This window comes from Canis lupus, chromosome 12 (assembly GCF_011100685.1).
Source record: "Canis lupus familiaris isolate Mischka breed German Shepherd chromosome 12, alternate assembly UU_Cfam_GSD_1.0, whole genome shotgun sequence".
Lineage (NCBI taxonomy): Eukaryota > Metazoa > Chordata > Mammalia > Carnivora > Canidae > Canis > Canis lupus.
In genome coordinates this window covers 67,784,235-67,810,996 of record NC_049233.1, presented here as the reverse complement: position 1 = coordinate 67,810,996, position 26,762 = coordinate 67,784,235, and the positions used below count along the sequence as shown (strand labels likewise).

Below are 26,762 nucleotides of genomic sequence, written 5' to 3'. Positions count from 1 at the left end.
ATCTCAGGCATGAAGTGTCTGCCTTCGGCTCAGGTCACGATCCCGGAGTCCTGGGACTGAGGCCGGAGAAATCAGGCTCCCTGCTCAGCGGACTCTGCTCCTCCCTCTGCTCACTGGTATGTGCAGCACACTCGCACTCTTGCTGTCAAACAAAATCTTAAAAATAAGGATTGCCAGACAATTCTCTCTAGAACTACTTTTCGGGTTACCATAATTGAATTAGTCTTTATTTCCAGAAAGCCTCACGAGTGTTAAGATTTCATTACTTCAACCTCATTTTGCAGGGATTTGAATCCCTGCAAAATGATAAGGGCTAGGCAAATAGTTGAGTAGGAGATGCCAGAGAACCAGGGTCAAGGACATCAAGGGGTTAGTGAAGACTTCTCTAACTTCCAGGGTTCACCTCAACCCTTTACTGCTAAAAATTGTAAAGATGAAGGCTAAAAAGGCAAATGTGCTATGAGGGTTGGGGAATTGAGTTGTAAATAAAGGTGAAATAACTGAATTCCCAAGTTGTATGGGGAGTGTGATAAGGAAAAAGGTTGAGGCCACAACCACACAGTGATTAAGAAAATGAGTCAGAGGGGGTGCTTCGCTGGCTCAGTCAATAGAGCATGTGACTCTTGATCTCCTGGTTGAGCTAAAGCCCTACGTGGGTGTGGAGCCTACTTAAAAAAAAAAAAAGTAAAACCTTGGGCAGTTTAAACAAGACATTTCTGCCCCAAGTGTTTGGGAGCCTGCTTCAAAGTTCCATTACTAAACTCCCCCGAGGACAGCAATACTATCTTAACAGATAAAGACAAACCGTAGGACCATTTCAGGGATGCCAAAAGGGGGAGGGGGAGGTCCGATAAAATTCATCATCCATTCCTGAGAAAATGAGCAAACTATAAATATGAGACTATGTAGAGGACTTTAATAGAGGAACATTACAAACTCAGGCAAGCAAAACCCCTAGTGAGCAAAATGAAAAGATGTATTCTCAGATGCCCACTTGCACCCCAGTACCTCTCTGAATTTTGCTCCCTAGTGGTCTTTTCTTCACCTAAGCCGCCATCTGCCTTATTTCCTATATGCTACAGGTATTAGAGGTCCCGACCACTGCATTAAGAATTTAGCAAGGTGCTATAAAAAGAATTTAAATTACCTATAAATTAGCAACTGGAAAGAAAATTCAAATGGCATTAGCATCAAGGAACCTAAAATATTTGAATTCATCAAAGTCCTACAGATCACACAAAACCCGAGAAAAGTTAAATTTTAAGTGGACCCTATCCAACCCTAATAATCCAATCAGGCTTATTATGCCACTTTATCTATACTTTAAAAGAGATTTATTTCAGGGGAGGAGGGGCAGAGACAGAAACCCAGATACCACACTTAACAAGCCTGACACAGGCTTGATCTTGATCCCGCTGCTCCAAGATCACAACCAGAGCCAAAACCAAGAGTCAGATGCTCAATCAACTGTGCCACTGTAGGCGCCCCAGGCTCCTTAAAAATAGAAATTGAACGGCGCCTGGCTGGCTCGGCTGGTAGAAGATGAGACTTATTTATCTTGGGGTGTTGGGTTTAAGCCCCACACCTTGGGTGATATTTACACAGAAATACAGGTAACCGTGGAATAGCCCAAGCAGTCAAGAACTAGTCAAATAAGATAAAAGGTGTCCAAAGTAATTCAATGGTAAAAGCACAAACAGTGCCAGAGTAACTGCACGTTCACATGGGTAAAAAAAACCAGTTCATACCTCACACCACACAGAAATCTGAGACAGATGATGGATGGAAAAGCCCAAAATTAAGAAGCTTCACCACAATGTGAGGCTAGGTAGATTTATTGACAGAAAAAGATCCATTTAGAAAGTTGATAAATCAAGACTTGAGATTAAGAACTTCTACTCATCAAGTTGCTATCAGGAAAATGAAGAGGCAAATCAGACTAGAACATTTGCAAAACACTAGACAAGGAACTTGTATCCAAAATAAAGAGCCAACCTAACTTAAACGTACAGAACACTTTCAAAGAATATAATGGTGGGTAAAGATATAAGAGCATATTCAGTACTCAGAGAAATAGATTAAGATTGCACTACACATCCAGAAGCCACAAAAACACCTGTATGCACTGTTCATAGCAGCTTTATTCACGTTTTCCAAAAACTGGAAACCAGTATGTTTAACAGAACGTATAAAATTATAGTACATTCATACACAATGGATCCTACTTGGCAAAAATACATGGTTCAACCTCTGAAAACTTTTTATCAAGTGAAAAGCACTTTATGTATACCTGGATTCAATTAATGTAACATCTGAGACCAGCATCCCCTATGGGGCTTTAGGCTATAGTGAAAAAACAATCGGATAAATAGTTAACTTGAGAGTGGGAGTAAATTGCGGGAGTTGCCTAATTAGGGTTAAATGAACCTTTTGTCTTGATAAGGCTGAGAGCTAAAAAGTGTATCCCTTTTCTAGAACTGTGGTTAAGATTTGCATATTTCAACTTTAAATCTCACTTAAAAAGATGTGATGGATGAACCAGAGCAGAATTCAGGACTATTTAAGGTAGGATATGAAGACTCAATGTACTATATTGCTTGTATATTTGAAGATTCTCCAAATAAAATGGTTAATTACAAATCTCACCTATTTTCTGGAGTCCTAGCTAATCCTCGCAGACAGCTGTTACAGTCTCTCAAGGTATAAGGGATGGATTCCAAAAGAACAGTTTCCATTTTAACAGGACTAAAAGGGGGGATGAAAACATCAAATTTGAAGGTGGGGAGTCAGGAATTGGTGACAGTTATCTGGCCAGGACAATCAAAGTAAGGTCCTTTACCCCTTCACAGTGTAATACTACATTTGCGACATATATGTCTGAATCCACTCGATCACTTACCTGTTGCTGTAAAAGAATCTGGTGTTGGAGGTATAATACTATATCATATTATAGTTTTCTAAGATCCACCCTTTTTTCAGTCACTTCTCAGAAAACATTCTCTAAAACGCCTTTCCTGAGATCTGAATATACATTTTATAAGATTCTGATTTTCAGATTATTGTAGACACAAGAGGCTGAAGAACTGAACTTTTGCCAAATAAGTGATCATAAGATATATATCTTGGGGATCCCTGGGTGGCTCAGCGCTTTAGCGCCTGCGTTCAGGCCAGGGTGTGATCCTGGAGTCCCGGGATCCCCGCATCAGGGTCCCTGCAGGGAGCCTGCTTCTCCCTCTGCCTGTGTCTCTCATGAATAAATAAGTAAAATCTTAAAAAAAAAAAAAAAAAAAAAAGATATGTACCTAACATGGCAAAAATGATCAGGCTTGTAACTTTGTTCTAGTTAGCCAAATAAGTGAATGAAATAAAGGATGTTTACGACTTGCTCCTCCCCATCCCATCATTAAGAGCCTATTCCATAATAAGGGCTAGAACATTTTACCTTCAAACTTTTAACTCCGAACTCGCAAATGCACTTTCTTATTCTTACTACTTACCTTTCCTACTCTTTGATATATATCCCAGTTATTTCTTTTAAGCTTCACTTATGAAGCCACTAAACAAAACAATGTTTAAATCTGAGTATAAATTACTCATTCACCCAGGAGCTTAAAGAGCTTACTTCTTGTCTTCATCATTACTCTTCCAAATGTTAGAAAATAACTATCAAGTATCAATTTCCTAAAATCACAAAAATTGTAGATGTCTAGTATTTGGGTCATGTATACTGTTTAAAAAATACATCAACAGGGGATCCCTGGGTGGCGCAGCGGTTTGGCGCCTGCCTTTGGCCCAGGGCGTGATCCTGGAGACCCGGGATCGAATCCCATATCAGGCTCCCGATGCATGGAGCCTGCTTCTCCCTCTGCCTGTGTCTCTGCCTCTCTCTCTCTCTCTCTCTCTGACTATCATAAGTAAATAAATAAAAATTAAAAAAAAAAGAAAAAAAAATACATCAACAGAAAACTTCCTGAATGTCACTAGACAATGGATTAAGCAAACTTTTATTGAAGCTTAAATTGTGATACAGAAATACATTTCAATTAAGTCCAACACCATGAAGAGAGAAATTATGGCACCAAAATTTTCCCTCCTCTATCATACACACTAGGATTAATTTCGATTACTATTTAATCTAGCTTTAATTTTTCTAGGCTTTATTCCATACAAATTTGTGCAGTTTTTCAACATTAGATAGAAATCTTAAATCTGTTAGAAAAAAAAAAAAAATCAGACCTCAAGCCAACAAATGTCATCAAATCTACTGGGACACTGTTCAAGAACAAAATCCACTTTGAGCATTGGTCCTCAAAACAGTACCGAAACATTAGGTACCGTGTGCTAATTACAGAATCAAACTGATCCATTTGACTGAAAGTTTCTTAAATGAAACCTCAAATCAACATGCTTAAAATAAAAGTCAAAATTTGTGTTCCAACCACTTGATTTCAAACCAAGTAGATTTTATGTTTAGAAACACTAAAAAAGTGTTTCATTAATAAATACGGAAGGAACAAAAACATCACTGCATCAATCCAGAAAGAATCAAAAAACTGTGAGGACAAGAATATAAAAAATTTAGTCAACTTTGCTGTTTCTCAGCTGCTTAAATCTCAGTATTTGCAAATATAGCTAAAAGATGCAAACTCCTAAAAGCCTGTATTTCTAGTCATTTCCCACTGACCAGTTTGGAATTTGTGTCTTCTTGATAGCATTCTGCTTCACTGTGTATGTCAGAATAACCTGAACAGTTCTCATTCTGGGAAGTTTCACTTGATGCTATGAATTCATGGTGAAAGGAACACCAGGAAGAGAAAAGATTAAAGTTAGAACACTATCATAATGCGTCACAAAGTCAAAGAACTTTAAGCCACAAGATGGCAAAGACAGACTCCATTTTCAACCAGTTTATGTTAAGTTGTGAATGAAAATGGTTGGAGATAGCTGCTAAAGTAAAATGTGAATCATCTGAGCTGACTTATTAAATCCTGTAAATATAACCTTTATCTTAATTTCCTTGCTAACAAACTTAGTGATAAAAATTTTTTTCTAAAAAAAAATTTTTTTTCTTCTACAACTACTTAGCAAATTACAAAAGGCATGGTACTCGTGAGAAGCTAATCTCATTTAATGGGAACACACAATGGCGTAGCGTCTGGAACAGTTCTCCCAGTATACCCTAATGTAGATTTTTAAGGGTCTTCCTTCCTAATCAACAGGTTTATTTTTGTCACTATCTCCCAAAAGAGCCCATGTCAATATGAAAGGAGGCCAAACTCCCTTGACCTTAAGAGAAAATTAAGCCCAGGGTCCACTCTCCCTTCCCCCTCCCGGGTGTAAGATTAGTATAAACCCACAGTGTTAACAGTGTATTGCTTTATTGAGGGGGGGTTGGGAGGCAAGACACCATGGTGAGGAACAAAATCAAATAAAGGAAGTACAAGTACAGGAAGCAATAATGTTAAAATAGTAATACACAAAATGGATAACTGCAATCATTTTCTTAAGAGGACTTGACTTGTGGAAGATAAACTTTAATTGCTGTTGCAAAAAACATCTGTATGAAGTAGAAACTGGTTTCAGTAATATTAGTAGAGAATATGTTCTAGAAAGTGGAGGTAACTGGATGTAAAATCCTGGCAGCAATTTAATAGAACAGTCCCAGATGATTAGGCTGAGGCCAACACCTAATGAGGACGAAAGCCTTGTCTGTGGGGAATTTTGGATGATACCTGGAGAAATATTACACTGTGCATAAACCAAATTGAATTGTTTTCACAAGTGTTGTAAAGTTTCATATAGTAAAAGGTTTTTTCTACATGCACTTCAATTTCACAGCAAGAGTGGCATAGGATACCTAAACACAGAAGAGAGCATTCATGCAAGATATCTAACTCCTTGATATAATAATGCATACAATTCAAAATGATTACACTATCATTACATCTAGGGCTTTCTGCAGCTACAAGGTGGTGGTTATGGAAAGCATGGCCCCCGATATCAATATCTAAAAAGCAGCCACCACCTCCTTCTATGTGTGTTCTCTTTTTGCGTTTTTTCTTCATTTTTATTAATCAACTCTGCTGTTGTTGCTGCTTCTTAGCAAAACTGGTAAAAACAAAATTGTAATCATTGAACATAGCGCTCTGGCAATCCAGACGTTTAAAGCCTTCAATCTTCTGGGGTGAAGAAAGCACTGTGCGACATTTAGAACTCTGGGGAGAAATTTAAATTAAGCATTAGTACTTATAATCTGAAGAAGTTATTTTCAAACAGTCAATAAATATTTAAGACCACTGTCTGAACAAACATGGCATTTGAATGTTTTAGCTGTCTCATGGGTAGATGAGTAGGACATCCTATGTTGTTCCCCTCCCATCTGCCCATCTAAACAGGAAAAAAAAACTCATTGATTGGGCTAGATATAAATCAAGGACCAAGTCTAAACAAAGATAGAAAGCATCTCTTCTACTCATAACCTCAACAGCAATACTTCTAGATATCTGACATATGCCACCTTAGAATACGTATTATGACACGATTCACTATTCTCATTTCCTATGTAAGACTTTATTGAGAATAAGACAATTTACCTGATTTACAAACAGGGTGGTCACAAATTTCCCTGGCTTGAAGACTTCAACAACTTTCCTGATCAGGTCATCATAGGAGGTCTGACTTAAGTTTGTTTCAAAGCTAACATAAGAAAATTCTGGTTCTGGAGTGATGTGAATAGTCCAATAAGTTCCCTTAAAGAAATAGTTTTAGGTTAATAATGGAAAGGTACACTTAAATATTTAATAATTATTAAGGAAAATATCACTTACATCCGATTTCATTCCATTCATCGAATACCCACAAGGATTGAACAGTGTGGCATCAATGACAGAACCTGGTATCAGGTCACGAATTCCACTCTCCTGGGAAAGGAAAGACAGATTACATACAAATTTGAAAAATAAACTGAGAAGGAGTTAAAATACTTAGTGCTCAGGAAGAATCTAGAACTATTCTTTTTTTTTTTTTTTTTTAAGATTTTATTTATTTACTTCTAAGAGACACAGAGAAGAGAGGCAGAGACACAGGCAGAGGGAGAAGCAGGCTCCCTGCGGGGAGCCCGATGCAGGGCTAGATCCTGGAATTCTGGCAAAGGCATATGCTTAACCGCCAAGCCACCCAAATCTAGAACTATTCTTGAAAATGCTTACACGAGTGACATCCTTTGCAGTAACACCATCTTTCATGTAGAACTGGTCCATAACTGCTGGGTCAAGCTCACTCATCAGAATTTCCAGGGTTTGATCTGGCTGACTGATTACCCGAGTCTCTGGGAAATCCAAAGTATACAAGTACCTATACAAAAATAAAAAGTAGTTTCTAAAAATGACAAATGGCAATTTAAAATAAATCCTGTAACGACCAAAAACAAAACCAAACCAAAAGGAAACACACACACAGAATGATAAAACTATGTCCAACATACCAACAGTCAGAATTCATACGTCCCATACAATATGCTGCTCCATCTGTTGAGGGAGAACATAAAATAACTTTAACAGCTCCATTTAATAGATAGCTTTGCCCCCACTGTTCCAATGGTTAGGGTGATAGATAGCACTTGCCTCCTATTAGACATGTCATCAGTAAAGGGAAGTGAGTTCACAAGTAGGCAGGATGCCCCCTGTCATCCCTTAAAAAAATATTTTACTAAAAATATTTTACTGTCATCTAGAGATATACTTCAGCTACAGTGAGTGAGTCTGAGTGTTGAGAAAACTATGGTTCACTCTTCCCTAAAACTCCACTAAAGAAATAGAATTTGACCACCCATTTGTCTACATTCCCAATTTAAGTACATGCCATTTTATGTAATGTTCTTTTCCATATTGTTGTCCCAAAGACCCACTCAACATAGTAAATTAACTAGGAGATATTTACACTACATTATACTCAGCACCGATACAGCCTTGCATAATTTCATATTAGTAGATAAGAATAGGATAGAAATTGGACTTTCTTTTCAATCATGCCTGTGATGGAGGGGTGGGAATCTTAAATCATGCCTGGGAGTGCTTTTGTGCCAAGTTAGTAAAATCACCCTAGGTTTTCAGCCACATCTAGGGTATAACGGTGTTAGATTAGATAACCTTTAAGTTCTCTGACCTTGAAGCTCAAAAAGGAAGGTCTATAAATAAAAGCTTAGTAAATGGAAGAAAATCTTGCCAGTTTGTTTGAAGTGACACTATGATCTCACTGTGCTGATCATTTTTAAGCCAGCTCAATTCCTAAATAGAATGCCAGGCCAGAATTTTTTTTCTTTCTTTTTAAAATATTTTATTTATTTACTTATGAGAGACACACAGAGAGAGAGAGGCAGAGACACAGGCAGAGGGAGAAGCAGGCTCCATGCAGGGAGCCTGATGTGCGATCCAGGTCTGGGTCTCCAGGATCACACCCTGGGCTGAAGGTAGCGCTAAAACCGCTGAGCCACCGGGGCTGCCCAGGCCAGAGTTTCTTAACACAGACCAGCATCTTAGCATGGATGTATGAAGGCACTATGCATTTTTCTGGACAAAGGGAACAAAGTCTTCATAATCACTAAGTAAGATATAAATTAGAGCAACTGGTAAGACAAAGATGTCTCCCTCTGGCAAGTGATCAATTCATTTTCTTTTTCCATCTTTTCAACAACATTGACCTGGTGTGCACACACACTCTAAATTTGTAATCAACTTTTACTGATAACTCTTAACTATATAATGCACCATACCATATTTGGATACATATGCTTTCACATATATAAAAAGATCTCTGAAAGGACATAAGGAAATGGGTTTCAATTCTATTTAAACTTACTTGGGAAAATTGCATTAAGAAATTCTATTTCTTCCTGGAAATTCCGGTGTGGGTACCCTTGGTGAGAAGGCTTCATGAAATTCTTACGAGAATAAAAGAAGCTCTGAAAAAGATAACTTCACATGAACATAGAATTCTATTACCTTTCCTAGTCAACTATTTTCTGCATATACGTATCAAAATCAAATCTGTTTTTTTCCCCAATGAAATTTAACATATTTCCCATTTAATATGTTTAAAAGGTAAGTGGTCTTTTGCTGGCCAATAAATAAAAAATGGCCACTTTGTTAGAGCAAGGTTTCAGACCAACATCCGTGAGAAAGGGTTACACTTTGTTTAAGCTGTGGAGAAGAATCTCAAGAAACCATGAAGAACGTAGACCACATACATCCCTTGAGTTTCTGGAAACTTAAAAATTACTCAACCTACTCATGATAGGTCATAGCAACTGTAGAGACAAGGTACTTTATTTCTGGAACAGTAGTTTCAGATCCGAAGCAACAATATTTGAGAGCATGTATGCATTTAGTTTCAAGAGTCAGTGATTATCCACAACTAAGCAGTTAAGTATAGAAAATTTATTTACTAGGCAAATGCATATTACAGAGCCCTAACATTTGCATGGGGGGAAAAAGATAAAATGTCTGATTACTTACTTGAATTGAGTCAAACCCACTGTAATCCCTAGCAAGTTTCAACAGGGGAACCAGTGCTTTCAGCAAGAGGGTGGTACCACATGTCTTCAAAATGAAACGTCTCTTGGAGACAAACATGCTACTCTCACTGCATTTGGAAAAAGTCACAATGTTATAAGGATGTTTAATGTATTACTGAGATGCAATTAAATCTATTACTAGATTATCTACAATGTAAAATCTACTAACTTTCACTGTCAAGATCAAGGATGCGAAGCCAAAAGGACACACTAACTACTGTATTCCTTTCTATTATACAGAAATCATTTTAAAACTTCCAGAACCCACAGAAAGGCCTTGAATTAAGTATAAAGCATATTAGCTCATTACACAAACCTCCTCCTATTTCTAAGCCTTCCTCCTCACTTCACCTATCTTAGGATATTCACTAAAAATCATACTTTACTTCAGCTGTACCACCCACTCGGACATACATTTCTGCAAACATCCAATTAGGTAATAAGCTCTTTTAGGAAAGGAATTTGTTTTTATTCATTATATTCCCAAGGCCTGGCACACACTAAGCATTTGATAAACATCTGTATATATAACCAGGCACTTTGTTCAATCCAGTAGCCACAAGGTTCATTATAATATGTATAATTGCTTTTGTTGAATAAATTAGCTTTGTACCTAATAAGCATGCTGAATGGCTTTCTTTCATATATAACAATTGTATTTATACAGAGAAGCCAATTTTCACTTTGAAGTTCTGATATTGAGAGGCATATACTAAAAAAGACCTATCTGGGGCTGAGAATAAAGGTATAATACTATTCTACTACTCTCTTTTACAGCTACTTCCTGCTAACTAACTAAGGAGGTAAAGATAGCAATCATCTTGAAGAGCTATTATTAGTATTAGGAGAGACTTCAAAACATACCACATAGGGATATCTAAAATAAACATTTTATTTTATACTATTATTTCTCAAAATAAAGTAAAAATGATTACACTACTAAGATCCAGAGGAACAATTCGCTATTCCATGTAAAGTAGGATTCAGACTGAAACTAGGTAGCTAACATTTGTTTTTGCAGAACTCACCTGAGTACATAAGCTTCCTGCTTGTCAGTTTTTGTCACACTTATGATTGAACATTGCACATCCTTCAGAAGTATGTCCCACTCAGATCTATTATTTAACAAAAAGGGATGATTAAGTCGTAATAGTACTTGCCTACTTGAGTAAAAATTACAAAGCTCTTAAACTTGAGTGTTCTAACACAATTTAAACCATGTATATTTGTTGTCACATTCTTGTTCCAGCTTCTGAGTAACATTTTTATTTCAAAAACCTATCTATACTGACATATCCAGAGTAACAAAGAGCAAACTTGAAAAGGAAATTAAAAGCCATTTACAATTTACTCAGGAAAAAAAAAAAAAAAAGACAAAATGAATAAGACTTGCAGAGGAAGTTTAAAAGGCCCTTTTTTTTTTTTAATTTTTTTATTTATTTATGATAGTCACAGAGAGAGAGAGAGAGAGGCAGAGACACAGGCAGAGGGAGAAGCAGGCTCCATGCACCGGGAGCCCGATGTGGGATTCGATCCTGGGTCTCCAGGATCGCGCCCTGGGCCAAAGGCAGGTGCCAAACCGCTGCGCCACCCAGGGATCCCTAAAAGGCCCTTAAACCAAGGAAAATCTTTACCTTTCACCCACAAGCAAGTGAAGATATTAAGTAAAAATGAGATTTTTTCTTTTGCCTATCAGTCTTAGATTTTCAATCTTAACTGGAGGAATTACAATTTAAAAAGCATTATTTCCTTCACTGATTGGCAAAAAGATCTAAAGGCCTGTTAGTATAAAGCTAGAGCTCTCATACTGTTTAGATACTATTTTCCATCAAATTAGCAGCTAATCATACCTAGTGGGGTCTAGAATTATCAGAAACTTGAAACATGGTTTTTGTTGGCAATTCAACATCAAGATTTTGGGCAACATTATACAACTCTTTAACAGGTTCAAAAATATGCCCATTCCAACAAGTGAAAAGTCTGTAGTATAAGGCAATAGACTAAAATGGAAGTCAAGGGATCCCTGGGTGGCGCAGCGGTTTGGCGCCTGCCTTTGGCCCAGGGCGCGATCCTGGAGACCCGGGATCGAATCCCACTTCGGGCTCCCGGTGCATGGAGCCTGCTTCTCCCTCTGCCTGTGTCTCTGCCCCCGCCCCCCCATCATAAGTAAATAAAAAAAAAATAAAAAAAAAAAGGAAGTCAAATGGGCATAACAAAAGAAATTAGTTTTAATTTTATCTGATTGAGACCTAAGAAGTGCTTCCTCTTTAGTGTGTCCACTATAAACAGAAATATTTATGAAACAATTCCACATGACAAGCTTATAATTACCAAATTAAAGGCTTGAAATATTTTTAAGGCTCTTAATGTTTGACAGGTCATTCCTGTATACCCAAGAAAATAGCACATTATGGTTAGTTTTCTTATCCTGTTAAGACTCTGTAGAAGAAATCCTCAACAGCACAGCCAGCACAAAACCAGGTATGTTTTAGTCTTTTGTATTAAAAATCAAGCACAGGGGCGCCTGGCTGGCTCAGTTGGGAGAGCATCCAACTCTTGATCTCGGGGGGCTATGAATTTGAGCCACATATTGGGTATAGAGATTACTTAAAAAACAAAACCAAACCACCCACAAGCATAGTGCCAGTCAATCCTGTTAGCATTTTGTGCCTGTTTCATCATTTTCTAAAAAAAATGTTTACTGGCCCAACAGGCAATTATATGACCTATCACAGAAGGCAGTAATTCCTAAGTTGGATAAATTCGTTAAATTGAACAGTACTGAGACTTACCTGAAAAAAAAAAAAAAAAAAACTCAATTGTTAGGCTTGCTAATGATTATAGAGCCTATCTGCCTGTAACTTTAACCAAGGATTTTTTTAAGTTTATTTTTATTTTTCAGAGGTGGGGGATCTCAAGCAGACTCTCTGCTGACAGTGGAGCCTGACATAGGGCTCCATCTCACAACTCTGAGATCATGACCTGAGCCAAAATCAAGAGTCAGACACTCAAATGACTGAGCCACCCAGGTGCTTTGGCCAAGCAATGTTTATTAAGTGCTAACAATTAGCTTTCTTTTAAAAGGGTGCTGATGACTGTTTACATAAAGAAAAAGAAAAATACACATTAGACTGGGCCACATCTTTGCAGTTTGTTTCAAATTTTTCAAATGGTACAATTTGTTGTTGACATTTCTTACAATTAAAATATCTCTGTGCTTGGTTTCTTTATATCTGGTGGGCAATAAAACCTACTTCATATAACTGATTAAGTTATATAATGCATACATAATGTACCTACTCAATGGTAAAAATTCAAGCACCGAATATACAGGTAAATAATAATAATACCCACTATAAGCATTAAGTAAAATTCTGCAGCACACAGGTCTCTCTTTAGAGCTTACTTAATTCAGATCTTACCTTAAAAAAAAAAATCAGATCTTACCTAATGACTTCCCACTAGAATTCAGCACTCTTGCAAATAAATATTCTCTTCCACTCACTGGACACGCTACCTTTCCAGTTACAGTCACTTATTCATGCAGACTCCCTCAGTCCGTTTCACTGAGATAGCTGACATACACTGCTGCATGTAAGTTTAAGGTGTACAGCCTAAGGGTTTGACTTACTCATTTGTGAAATGATTACCACAAAAGGTTTAGTTAGGATCCATCGTCTCATATATACAATAAAAAGAGAAGGCAGAAAAAAATAATCTTTCCACTACGAGAACTTTTAGGGTTTATTCTCTTAACTTTCATGTATCATACAGCAGTGTTAACAACAGTATATTACGACTTGAATCATGTTCCGTAATGTTTTCTTTCTTGTATAACTTTGTTTTTCTCTGGATTTAAAAGCTGTCTGCTTTTTCATTTGCTTTGGTTTTCTATGCATTAACTTATCCTCAGATGTTCCCCCAACTGTTTCAACATTTCTTTTGAGTGATTCTTGGCCAAGATTAGGGTACTAAGACTTGGCTAGTCAAAAAGTCTATATACACATGGATGGGGCTTGTTTACTGTTAGCCTCCATAAAGGCCATGTGGGGGTTTCACTGGGAAACTCCCTATTAGTATTTCTTTTTTTAATTTAATTTAATTTATTTATGATAGGCACACAGTGAGAGAGAGAGAGAGGCAGAGACATAGGCAGAGGGAGAAGCAGGATCCATGCACCGGGAGCCCGACGTGGGATTCGATCCTGGGTCTCCAGGATCGCGCCCTGGGCCAAAGGCAGGCGCTAAACTGCTGCGCCACCCAGGGATCCCCTATTAGTATTTCTTTTAAAGTTCTTTCCTAGGCAGGTCAGATCATCCAAATATTCCATTCTCTTGCCTGGTGAGCATGAGGAATTCTGGTAGGCAAAAGAGGGTAAAGCGCTAATGATCTCTCATTCTAAGTTTTTATTCCTTATTTTCAGTAATAGTCACTTTATAGTCACTTTACCCCTCTCAACAGTACTTAGTCCTCATTTGAGAGAGATCTTTTTTTACTCCCAGAGAATAAACTATTATCTAATCTTCAGATCTCCTGGCATCTCCTTTCTCATCTGACTCAGATTTGATTTGATTTTATTTTTTTGAGATTTCTTATTTATTCACAAGAGACACACAACACACACACAGAGGAAGAGACACAGGCAGAGGGAGAAGCAGGCCCCATGCAGGGAGCCTGATGTGGGACTCGATCCTGGGATTTCAGTATCATGCCCTGGACTGAAGGCAGGCACCAAATGGCCGAGCCACCCAGAGATCCCCTGACTCAGATTTTATAATATAAAGACAATGAATCAGAAGAACAGTTGAAATAAATAAAGGTAACCAGCTCTACCCCCATTTTCTGTATTGTCACATGGGGGCTTTTCCACCAACCACTTTCTATAAACAGGACACCATAAACTTAACCATATCAAGCCCCATGAGAGTGAAAAAGAGAGCGTTGTAATTATGCTGAGACACACATGTAAACCTTGTTCTGCATACTGGTGTAATGGACTTCACCCTACCCACAACCCCTGCCCTAAGCACCCTTCTTCTAGCTCAAGTCACCTCACTATATTCCCACCAGACCAGATCAAATATCAAAGTTTTTTTTTTTTTTTTAAAGATTTATTCATTCATTCAGAGAGAGCGAAGAGAGAGGCAGAGACACAGTCGGAGGGAGAAGCAGGCTCCATGCATGAAGCCCGATGTGGGACTCGATCCCGGGTCTCCAGGATCACACCCCAGGCTGCAGGTGGCGCTAAACCGCTGCACCACGGGGGCTGCCCAAATATGAAAGTTCTTTAAAAAATCTTATTTATTTATTCATGAGAAACACAGAGAGAGGCAGAGACACAAGCAGAGGGAGAAGCAGGCTCCCTGAGGGGAGAGCCCGATGTGGAACTCGATCCCGGGACCCCAGGATCACAACCTGAGCCAAAGGCTGATGTTTAACTGTTGAGCCACCCAGGCGTCCCAGCCTTAAACTTTTTAAATCTAAAATTGTTACATGCTCCTTTATTGTTTGTCACTGTAGCTTTGCGCAGTGGCAGTATCGTAGCCAATGAGGTTTATCCGAGGCGCGATTATTGCTATTGTTTGTCACTGTAATAGTTCAAGTATTTCGAAGGCAAGTTCTTGAAAAGATAAACTCCTTTAACAGAATTATCTTGTTAACAAACTTGATTATATATTCCACTTGAAATGCCATCTCATTTTAATCTACATAAATGGAGCTTACTCGTTTCACTGCCAAATAACTTAGTTATAAGAATCCATTTATTATAATGAACCTAGATGTGATTTATTTTCCCTGAAACACACTGTCTGGATCTGCTGATGCAGACATGTTTAATTTTTTTTGTTTGAACAGAACCCGAGAGACCTGTGGGGCACTTGCTGCCCCCAATCTTTTTTCTGTGTTGTTCAGAATGGGTAATTCCTACTGATCTATCTTCATATTCATTCACTCTTCTGTCCATTTCCGTTCTACTAGAGCCCACCCTGGAAACTTTTTTTTTCAAGATTTTATTTATTCATGAGAGATCCTAAACAGGAAAAATATGGAACGCTTCACGAATTTGCATGTCATCCTTGCGCAGGGGCCATGCTAATCTCTGTATCGTTCCAACTTTAGTATATGTGCTGCTGAAGTGAGCACTCACCCAGGAAACTTCTTATTCCAGTAGTTATTTTCCTGTTGCATTTTAAAGTTCCATTTTCTATTTCTCTAAGACTTTGTCTTTTCCTTTTAAGCGAACTCACTCTTCTTATAGAATGTTTATGACAGCTGTTTCTAAAGCTTGATTTGCATCCCCTTGAGGCTATATAGTCTTTTTCCTTTGAGGGATGCTGAGAATTTTCCTGGTCATTCGTAAGTTGAGCAATTTACAACTGCATCCTGAGCATTTTGTTCATGTTACATAATTTTATTTTATTTTTATTTTTTTTATTTTTGTTTTTTAGTTTTGTTAAATGTTACATAATTTTAAATCTTGTTTCAATCCTATGGAGCATTTTGATTTTACAAATTGTTTTAGCAGGCAACTGAAACTGTTAAGCTCAGTTTTCAAGTTTTTATTCAGCTTCTCTGGGTTATGTTATGGTTTCACATTTTAGTTACAAAAGCCCTTGTCATGGTGCTCAGATCTGCCCTGCTTTCGTGTCACCCAGTGACCAGACTGGGACTGGGGAGGTGATCTATCAGTTTTCCAGACCTCTGACATACTGTTTAAGATCAGAGATGTATACAGGAGCAGCTGAGTGGGGTTTATATAAATCTTTACGGGATCACTTTCTTCACCGCTCTCTCCTCCCCATAATCTTGTTGACCAGATTCAGGGTGGGGGGCCCAATTCTTGGTCCTCTGGGTAGGAAGCCAAGGTTTTAGTTTGTTCACCTGCAGCAGGCTGCCTAGGACTATCTGTCCCTCTGGGGCCAAACAGGTAAACGACAAAAGGGAAAAGAGGAATAGAGATATCCTTGATGTTCTTCACTCTGGTCAAAAAGGGGTCCCTCCTGCACCTGGAGTTTTAGGCATCTGTCTGGCCACAAGTGTGGACACAGGACTGCCAGTGTTATCGGTAGAACATATACACAAAAAGCAAAGCAATAAAAAAAAAAAATTTAAAAAAGGATTTTCCCTACTCTCTCTGACCGGAAGGCGCCAGAAAGGCCCAGCCCCCTTCCTTCTCTGTAGACCAGAAATAGAGGACCTCTCTTGGAACTCTTTTTGTCTGTACCTAGTGTGCAGTTACCAGTTTCTGGCAGCTTTTCAGACCACCCCAAGAGATAATGAAAAGAAAAGAACAGAACAGAAGAAATCACAGTTGTTTCAGTGGTATTTTGAATTATGGTTTCCTTCCTCAATTCACCTGCTAACATTTAATTTTCAAAGTCCTCACTGTTCCATGCATTCTGTCCAAGGTTTTTAGTAAATACAAGAGACAGTTGTAGAGTGTGCTTATTCCATCTTGAGGAAAATCAAAATGCTCTTACACTCATTCACCATTAATTAAGAAATTTTGCAACAAACTCTTCCTCACCTAATAAAAACCCTCTAGCATTTTTTCAGTCATGGTATGTGAGAATGCTGTTGCTTTAAAACACCTTAAAACATAGCTGAGTAAACAACCAAAAAGACAATCTTGAGAGCTAACAGGCTCAAAAAAAGAAACCAAGGGCACGATGTAAAAGAAAATGGAAAAAGTCAATACAATGCTATACATGTATATAAAGAGAAAGGTGAAAAACCCGACACCAAAAACAGCTGAGAATTTTAGCCAATTATTTTATCACATTTCTCCCAGGAAAATAAGCCTTGTTTTGTAAATAAAGGTTTACTGGATCCTAGCCACACCCAGGTCACAGTAAGTGCCCCCCAAAATAGGATACTCTTTACTATTAACAGTACATGGATCGAATAAACTTAGATCACCACGCGGGAATTGCAAAGCATTAATGGTTATTTTACTATATTTGAAATTCTCTTAAAGAATCTGTGTTTTAATAAAAACAAAAGTTGGGGGCATTTACAAGGGCAAAGATTGCACTAAAACGACAGACTTCTGAAGGTTATCTGATCAAACAAAACCCAAAAGGGACAACTGACTACATTTTAAAATGTAGTATGTAAAAAGTAAATGCCACAGGTCAAATGACCTTCTACAACAAAAAGTGCCAGGACTACAAATTGGGAGAAAAAGCCATCCAGCGCGTGCTGGGAAAACCGAATGTCCACACAAAAGAATGAGGTTGGATCCTTACCTTACACCATCTACAAAAATTGATAGGTTAAAAACCAAAACCAAGACCTAAAACTACAAAAGTCCTAGAAAACATAGGGGAAAGCCTCAGGACACCGGATATGGCAATGCTTTCTTGGATATGACACAAAAGCACAGGCGGCAAAGGCCAAAGTAGACAAATGAGACAATATCAAACTTAACTTCATAGGAAAGTACTCAACAGAGTGAAAAGACAATACAGGAGAAAATACTTGCAAATCATATAGGTGATAAAAGGTAAACTTCCAGAATATATAAGGAACTTCCCTAAGAGTAAAAACCTAATGGTGCGTGCTTGGCTGGCTTAGTTGGTGGAGTGTGCAACTCTCGACATGGGATTGTGAGTTTGAGCCTCACGTTGGATACAGAGATTATTTAAAAATCTTGAAAATAACTAAGTGATGTAGCCATTACAGAAAAACAGTATGGATGTTCCTCAAAACCTTAAAGATAGAACTACCATCTGACTGATCTAGTAATCCCACTTCTGGGTACAGTTCTAAAAAATTCAAAACAAGGTCTGGCAGATGTATGTGCACACCCACACTGTTGTTCACAACCGACAGGAGATGGAAGCAACCTCAATGCCCATCAAAGGATTAACAGCTAAATAAAATGTGGTATGTACATAAAACGGATAAATCTTGAGGACCTTATGCTATGTGAAATAAGCCAATCATGGAAGGACAAATACTGTATGACTCCATTTAGGAAGCACTCACACTCCTATGAAGTATCTAAAGTAGTCAAAATCCTAAAAGAAGATGGTTACCAAGGATGGGGAAGAGGAGAGGGGAAATTAATGGCTTTAGTTTCAGTTTTGCAAGATGAAAAAGTTCTAGAGAACTGTTGCACAAACAATGTGAATATACTTACAATACTGCCCACTTAAAAATGGCAAACTAAGATGTTTTTAAATCACAATCTTATAAAGTAAACGTCTGAGGGAACAGAATGTTGCTGGCAGGTGGAAGAAACCCATTAAGCAGAGTATCACTCTCATCACCCAGAGTTGGAGCCTAACCTCAGATCCAGTAGGTCAGATATGCTGCAGATGGTGCCTAAAAATTTGCATTTTAAAGGCCTCCTTGTGAATAAAAACTGGTTTCAGGTTTACCAAGTAATTCATCCAAAAAGTCACACAACTATGTGAAGTTTCCCTGAGCTGCGACCTTAGGTAACAGCCTAATTTTAGTGACTCTCCCCTTACCACATTACATTCAGGCCTCTATACCTTACCCAAGGTTATTAGTCTTTGGGCCAACATCATCCTAAAATAGATTACTCTCTATCAAAGCTGAGATTGACCAGAAGTTAAATTCTGAGTATACCCTTCCCTTGAGTTAGGGGCAATTAGTTCAGATATCCAGAAAAATAAAAGCCTTCCCCTTTTGTTCAAAAAAATCAACTGAAAATACACAGTGCTAATTTTAATTACAGTATTAAATTCTCTCTCTCAAGCTTTAAAATTTAAATCACTATTAGTATAATTACTGCTACATTCAGTTGATTATTACTTTCAACACGTACAAAGAAAGGGTGGTTTGGGGACAACAGTTCAAAGTCTTTCAAAACTTTTGTGAAGAATGTAACAAGAAGCTTAATTCAATAAGAAGCTTTGCTACTTCAAAACATTTACACTAAAAGGTTTCTTGGCAAAGGGCTGTCAATTTCTTCAATGTAAAATTACTGATCCCACTACTCCTTAGGGCTTTTTCCAATGTCAACAGTATAGATTCTAGTTTTTAGTTTCATGTTAACTGTGCAAATAATACACCTCTAACCATCCTATAGTTAATATTTACTCTCTTCACCTCCACTACAATTTCCCATCTGAACCCACCTCATTACTAAGAATAAAAGCTCAAGGTTATGAATTCAAAAGCAATAATCTTTCTTCCCAGCAAAAATTTTTATTTTCTAACAGACTTCCTCCCCATAACTGCCATTTCCTATAACATAAAAGGCTTTTGTTTGGTCCAGCAACCCTAAGACATTTTAATATATGATCACTGATTTCTATTCACATCCTTTTGAAATCTGAAAAAACTGCTAGAGAACCTGTAGTTTACCACCCCCCCTTCCTTTTACATTAACTTCAAGCAATGTGTGAATTAAGTCAGTTTTAGAACGTCACCTACTCCTTTATTCATCTGGATATACTGGACTGGTGCTTTTCTTCAATATACTGTTAACCAGTTTTCTTCAACCGGAGTCAGTGAAGATTTTCCACTCTCCATTGATTTATTTTTACTTTTTTAGAGAGGGACAGAGAATCTGGCTCAATCTCACAACCCAAGAACAAAAACGGGTGCCTGGGTGGCTTGGTCGGGTAAGTGACTGACTCTCAATTTCAGCTCAGGTCCCAATCTCAGGGTTGAGATCAAGCCCCCATTGTGCATGGAGCCTGCTTAAGATTCCCTCTTTCCCTAGGGCACCTGGTGGCTCAATCGGTTAAGTATCTGACTTAAGACAAGGCCGTGGTCTTGGGGTTCTGGGGAATTGAGCCCCGTGTTGGGCTGTGCACCTGGCAGGAGTCCGCTGGTCCCTCTCCCTTTCTTCCCAATAAATAAAATCTTAGGGGAAAAAAAAAAAAATCTCCCTCTGCCCCTCCCCCAAGCGCTCTCAAAACAACAACAAAAACAACTATATAATGTACCCATTGTCTCTCTTGAGAAGTTAGAAAAAGATTCTGTGTTCTGTAATTTGATTAGATTACACTTAAGGTACTACCAAACAGCCTACTGGAGAGTGGGAAATGTTTAACAAACAAGTTCTAGATTGACTTGGAGTTAAAGCTTGGAAAGAGGAGCCAATTTTGCTTCAAGTGCACTGAATTCCCTCATACTGTATTAAAAATAAAATTCCAGATGGAATGCTGATCTAAACATGAAAAGCAAAAGAAATTTAGGAGGAGGGGATCCCTGGGTGGCGCAGCGGTTTAGCGCCTGCCTTTGGCCCAGGGCACGATCCTGGAGACCCGGGATCGAGTCCCACGTCGGGCTCCCGGTGCATGGAGCCTGCTTCTCCCTCTGCCTCTCTCTCTCTCCCTATGTCTATCATAAATAAATAAATAAATAAATAAATAAATAAATAAATCTTTAAAAAAAATTTAGGAGGAAAAAAAGAACATCTTCATTAATCTCAAATAAGCAGAGGTATCGTCAATAGGATGCAAAACTGCTAATCAGAGGCAGCTGGCTGACTCAATGGGTAGAGTATGAAACTCCTCATCTCTTAAATTCAACCCCATGTTGCATATGTAGGTCATTAAAAAAAATTAAAAACCTGCTAAGCATTAAAATGGAAAATATAGATAAATTGGAATACACTAAAACTGTGTGCTTCTGGGGCACCTGGGTTGCTTAAGTGTCTGCCTTCAGCTCAGGTCATGATCCCAGAGCCCTAAAAATGGAGCACCCGCGCCCCCACCTCCTTGTTGGGTTCCCGGCTCAGTGGGGAGTCTGCTTGTCTCTCTCCCTCTGCCCCTCCCCACCACTCGTGGGTACTCAAATATATTCTAAAAATCTTAAAAACAGGGATCCCTGGGTGGCGCAGCGGTTTGGCGCCTGCCTTTGGCCCAGGGCGCGATCCTGGAGACCCCGGATCGAATCCCACGTCGGGCTCCCGGTGCATGGGGCCTGCTTCTCCCTCTGCCTGTGTCTCTGCCTCTCTCTCTCTCTCTCTCTCTGTGACTATCATAAATAAATTTAAAAAAAAAATTAAAAAAAAATCTTAAAAACAAGAACAAAAACCCTACGCACTTCTGTTAAGAGACCACAGAGTGAAAGGGGATGCTATGGAGGGTACAAGAGATCTGTAACACATCCCCAATACAGGTCTCCTACAAACAGAAGGCATTCCAAAAGAATAGGCAGCATTTCACAAACGGCAAGTACAGATAGGAAAGAATGCTCAACTCCCATTAGTCTGAGGAGATGTACATACTATTTTACACCCACAAGAGCTAAAATTAAAAAGATAATACCCAGTGTTGGATGAAGATACGGAGCAGCTAGCACCCTCATGCTGGATACACGCACACCTTAGGGCTTAACTCTTCTCCGAGGTGTGTAACAGAAAAGCATACTTATTGTTCACTAAATGACATCTGTTCACAGCAATATATTTGTATTAGCAAAGTGGAATCTACTCAAAATACCCACTAACAATACGGCGAGAAAACTGGTACATGGACATTAAACCCTACACAAAACGTCAAACGTAAGGCTGACCAAGAGGCCTCGAGTGACGATGCATACTAAATGATTCCACATTATTTAAAGTTCAAAACCAGGTGTAGAAGTTGGGAGGAGAGGGTACAATAGTAACTGGAAAACAGTGCAAGAGGGCATTTTCCTAGAACATCTATGATCTCTTTAATATCTAGCATCTATAGGAAGACCCTGTAGGATATTTGTGCCTTCTCACTGTTAATCCTTTCCATGTCCTTAGGTATTTTTTAATTCAGTCGGTTAATGCCTTCTTCCAATTCTGCCTTTATTTGCATTTTAATGGAATTACTGAGTGGGGATATGGAAGCTTTTACATTTTTATCATTAAAAAATAAAGCCACTAAAGATAGGTAACAGAAAAATATACTGTAACAATACAAACTAAAACTCCCCAGTGACACAATCTCTATTTAAATAAAAATACATCAAACTGTACGACACCCTTTACCGTGTAGCCTTTTAGACTACAACCTGACAATTTCTTCTCCAGCCCCGTTAGCTTTAGAAAGGGGAAGGAAGAAAATACACACACTTCATCCTCACAACCCAAAGAAGATAGGCACACCATGGTCTTCATTTTAGCAACGAGGAGATATCAAGCAGCAGTTATTAAAGGCTGTCTGAATTCAAATTTGGATATTCCAAGGCAATGCACTTAAACCATTTCATTATGATCACTCTTCTAGGTTATAATCCTTCTCTGGGGCCCACAACGCCCAACTCCTCAAGAAACCCGAAGCAAAGGGTCCCTGTGGCCAGGCCATTGATTTTAGGGGATTTACCTAAAGCGTTGACAATTTTTCACTTATTTTTATCTTCTAGTATATAACCTAACCGAGCATCCTTGACACATCAGAGAGAAGTTGTTCCTACAGAGGTGGCCAACGGGCTTCAGTTAAATGAACAAGAGTTTTCAGCTCTTACCTGCTCCATACACAAAAACTGAAATGTGATATAAACCCTCAAAATAGTGATTTAACGGGCGCTTAGTGTCTATAAAACGTTCTGGCACTAAATCGCGAACAAATCGGAACATTCTGCCCTCGAAGGTCCAACTTTTGTCATCGTTTTAAGAGCCACAGTGATTTCAGGGGCCGAAAGTACAAAGGAAAAGTGGTAAGTGGTGCTCGGACGCCGACAGGCGGGCGGGCGGGCGACCCTTTTAGCAGCCTTTCTCCCCTCTCCTTACATCCAGAACGGCTCAAGCTTCTATCGTGGCATCTGTGCCCTAAGAACTTGGGAGGAACAGCCGTCCTTCCTTTATTGACGACGTGTGCCCACGCATACAACAAAACGCGCCGAAGCGGGGCAGGGCAGAGCCCCCGCCGTCCGCCCGCGGCCCGCTCGGCAGCGCCCGCCGGCTCGGCCCCGCCGCAGCCCCGCCGCCGGGGAGCCCCCCTTTGTGCGCTGGCGGAGCGCGAGGAAGGGCTCCCCGGGGGCTCCCCGCGCCGCCGCCGCCCGCCGCCCGCCGCCCGCCGCCCGCCGCCCGCAGGGGTCCCGCGGCACGTGTCCGCCGCGCTCCCCCGCTCCGGCCGCGGCTGCTTTTTGTCGGGGACGGCGGCGAGCGCAGCCCGCATTCCTGAGCCGCCCATTGGCCGCCGCCCCGGGGCCCGGCTCTCGGGCGGGCCCGGGCGCCCATTGGCCGCCGCCCCGACGAGGCGGCCGCGCCGGCTCCTCCGCACTCGTGCGCCGAGAGGCGAGGGGCGGCAGCGGGCCGAGCGCCGCGGGCAGGCCCGGCCCGGGGACCACCTCCGGGCGACCTCTCCGCGGTGCCCCCGCGGAGGGCCCTGCCCGCGCGCCGATGCCCTAACAGGTTACACGGCCGAGGCCGCCCCGGAAAGGGTTTGGTGCAGAGCACGTTACGGGGCGGCGGCGGGGCCCGGCCCTGCGCAGCGCCTCCCGGGCGCCACACGCTGCCGGCGCCGACCGCGGGCGGGAGGCCTGCGCGCCAGACCCGCAGCGCGCGGGGAACACCCGGCCCGGGCCCGCGCCCGCGCCGCCCTCCGCGCCCCCCTCCGCGCCGCCCCCCCGCGGGCACGCCCCAACCGAGCCGGCCGGGGCGCCACACCTGCCGGGGCCCCGGGCCGCCCTGCACGCCGCGGGGGACGTTACCTGAGCACGCGGCGCGCCGGCCTGCCTCCCCCCTCCCTCCCCTCCCCCCCGGGCCGCGCCGGGCCCAGCAACGGCGGCGGGAGGAGCCGGCCCCGGCCCCGGCCCCGGGTGGACGCGGCCCCCCCCACTCCCCGGGCCCCGCACGGCCACCCCGCCCGGCCCCGCCCGCCGACCTGCGCGCCCCCACCTGCCCGCCTCCGAGGCCGCGCCAGCCCCCGCGCACCCACCTGGGGATGGTGCGAAGGTCTCCAGATCCTTGGTTGGCGTCGGGCTGCTGCCTGGAGAACCACACCTCCAGCAGCTTCTCGGTCCCTTCGAAAAAATGTGCAGCTTCCATCACCGTGAGACTAGCGAACAACCAACAACCACAGAAAATCAACTAAAATTAAATTTCTTCTCCCGCCGCCGCCGCCGCCGCTGCGGATTGTTCCAGCTGTTACTAAAGTTCAGGTTCCTTTTTTTTTTGCTATAATTTTATATTAACTTTTTTTTAAAAAAAAAAGGATTAATAAAATTTTCCCGGCTTTTTCTTTTTTGTGTGTGTGTGTGTGTGAGCGAAAGTTGAACGTGAGTCTGTTGGAAATAGAGGCAGATACAGTTCAGTTTTCTTGTAGTCCGCTGTTTCCCCGTTAGAGAGAGTAGAGCGAGCGCTAGCTAATGTCGCCGGCCATACTGTGGAAGCGAGGGCGCTGCGTGAGCGCCGCCTTTATATACCCCGTCTCCCCCGAAAGGCCAGGAAGTGACGCAACGTCCCGCCCCCGAGGCTCATTGCTGCCGCCGCCTGTCAATCAGCAGCTACGGAGTTGCGGCTGGCTGGCGGCCCGCCTGCCCCCGAGCGCGGGGAGCTGCCCGCCGCGCTGCGGTTCGGGCTCGCGCCGGCCCCTGGGCGGGAGACGGCGCTGTGGGGTCCGGTTGGGGATTAGGAGCCTGGGGTCGATGCGGAATGGGTGGGGAGAGGGCGAAGGGGGGTGAGGGGAGGCTGCGCCGCGCTGCCCTAAACAACCGGTTTGCAGGGAACATGGGTGGGTCCTCCGGGAGGGCCGGCGGGGCTCGGCGGGGGCGGTGGCCGCTGCTGGGTGGCGGGGTGCTCCTGCTCCCGTGCAGCTCCCCGCGGCCGCTGAGCCCCCGGCCGCTGTCTGAAGTGCGTTCCCCCCGCGGCGAAGGGAGCCGCGCGTTTGCAACTCCACGTTCGCCCGTGGCGCGCGTGCTGCCGGGGGTCGCGTTTGGAGGCGGCTGAATTCTGCTGCTCGTGCCTTAGCCGATGTGCTTCCAGAACGCAGCTCCCGACCCGTTTACACAATAGCCCAGAAGCGTTGTCTCCCTGTTTTTTTTTTTTTAAAAAAAAAAAAAAAAGGGAAAAAGCAACGTGGCGGCCAGCCCGGGAGGGCTCGGGCTCTCCCCACCTCCGACCATGTGGCTCGCCCAGCCCCGAGCTGGCCGAGCGGCGCAGCAGCTGCTGTGCAGCCCTGGCGATCCCGGGCTCCCTTGGGTCGGTCGGTGGGAATTTATTTTGCAAGACTCTTTCTAGAAACCGGCTTATTAAATATGGCCTGAAATTGATATTTTTCTTTCAATGTTCTCAAACTGATGAACTAGTTGAAAGCACCACCCCCTCCCCCCCAATGTACAGTGATATCATCCCACGTGCTTCAGAAAAATTTACATGGAAATTCATGGAACAGGCATCTGACCTATCACTAGCAGTGATTTAAAGAAGTATGAATTGAAAGAAAGAAGCAACCATACACTTAATACTTCAGTAATCAACATAAACTGTAAAATGGTTGGCAAGTCGTAAGGGTTTAACCCGAGGTGGCAAAATTGTGACCAAGTCATGACTTTTACTCGGGAATATGGGAGAAAAAAAAACAAAAAACACCCAGCCTGTCCTAAAAATTACCATTGTCATAACACAAAAGACTTTTCCCCCTATTGTCCTTAGAGAAAGACTTCTTTTAACGGAAAGTGAAATGAGATAATGTTTTAAGCGTGAAAAACCTAATGAAAAAGATGTGGTTTGAGTTTGCACTCTAGATTCCCTCCAGGGTAGGATTTGTCTTACAAGAACGTGAATTTGTTCACATTTCTCCATGAAACCTGTTGAAAGAAGCTATGTGTGGTGCGGTAGGTATATAGACTACTCTTACCATGTTTTTAAAAGCATCCAACTCAAACTGGGAATTGGGACAAAAGATGAATGTTGCTTATTTTATGATAATAATGATTCAAAGAGAATGTGGTGGTTATACTTGGAATAAAGATAAAAGAAGTATTTATGTGTTTTACAAGCTATTCAATTATTTGATGGTTGCTTATTGAAATGAAGAATCTCTCTACTAAACCACCTCAAACACTAATTGTGGTGTAAACATAATTTGGCTTATAATTGCTTATAATTAGTTGCTTTTCTATTACTATTATGCTTTTTTCCCAATGCAATTTAAGTTAATATAAAAGTGCCAAGAATCTTGGCAAGGTAAGTCTTTGTTAATTTGATAGAGGATAATTGAGTGTCTACCAATTGAATTGGTCCTTTGTGAAATTTTTCATTTTTCTTAAGCATCATTACCATCTT

At 41.3% G+C, this 26,762-nt stretch overlaps 1 protein-coding gene, 1 non-coding gene and 1 pseudogene across 4 annotated transcripts; 1 reads left to right on the top strand and 2 right to left on the bottom strand.

The window, feature by feature from the left end:
- Window positions 1-3,977: 3,977 nt before the first annotated feature.
- AMD1 (adenosylmethionine decarboxylase 1) lies at window positions 3,978-24,879 on the bottom strand. Of its 3 annotated transcripts, none has more exons than XM_038554951.1 (9): window positions 24,415-24,879; window positions 10,600-10,686; window positions 9,513-9,639; window positions 8,857-8,959; window positions 7,484-7,526; window positions 7,209-7,353; window positions 6,828-6,920; window positions 6,594-6,749; window positions 3,978-6,215 (listed from the first exon to the last, which is right to left on the bottom strand). In XM_038554951.1, exons 1-9 carry the CDS (start codon window positions 24,522-24,524, stop codon window positions 6,075-6,077), a joined length of 1,005 nt encoding a protein of 334 aa, XP_038410879.1. In that variant the 5' UTR covers window positions 24,525-24,879; the 3' UTR covers window positions 3,978-6,074. The 3 variants fall into 3 exon arrangements, with proteins under 3 accessions (XP_038410879.1, XP_038410882.1, XP_038410880.1); XM_038554954.1 differs by lacking the exon at window positions 24,415-24,879 and adding an exon at window positions 23,265-23,398; XM_038554952.1 differs by lacking the exon at window positions 24,415-24,879 and adding an exon at window positions 23,000-23,217.
- On the top strand, window positions 15,090-15,210 carry LOC119874363 (annotated as a pseudogene).
- LOC119874381 lies at window positions 15,612-15,715 on the bottom strand. Its single transcript, XR_005368234.1, has one exon. It is a non-coding gene; the product is annotated as a U6 spliceosomal RNA (small nuclear RNA).
- Window positions 24,880-26,762: the final 1,883 nt, after the last annotated feature.

What these genes read in the sequence shown, in the direction of transcription:
- AMD1 (XM_038554951.1), bottom strand. Translation starts at nt 24,524, where the DNA reads ATGGAAGCTGCACATTTTTTCGAAGGGACCGAGAAGCTGCTGGAGGTG. An exon ending in GTGGGTTTGACTCAATTCAA is followed by an intron (nt 8,960 to 9,512) that starts GTAAGTAATCAG and finishes TATCTTTTTCAG; the next exon opens with AGCTTCTTTTATTCTCGTAA. An exon ending in CCACCCTGTTTGTAAATCAG is followed by an intron (nt 6,216 to 6,593) that starts GTAAATTGTCTT and finishes ATTTCTCCCCAG; the next exon opens with AGTTCTAAATGTCGCACAGT.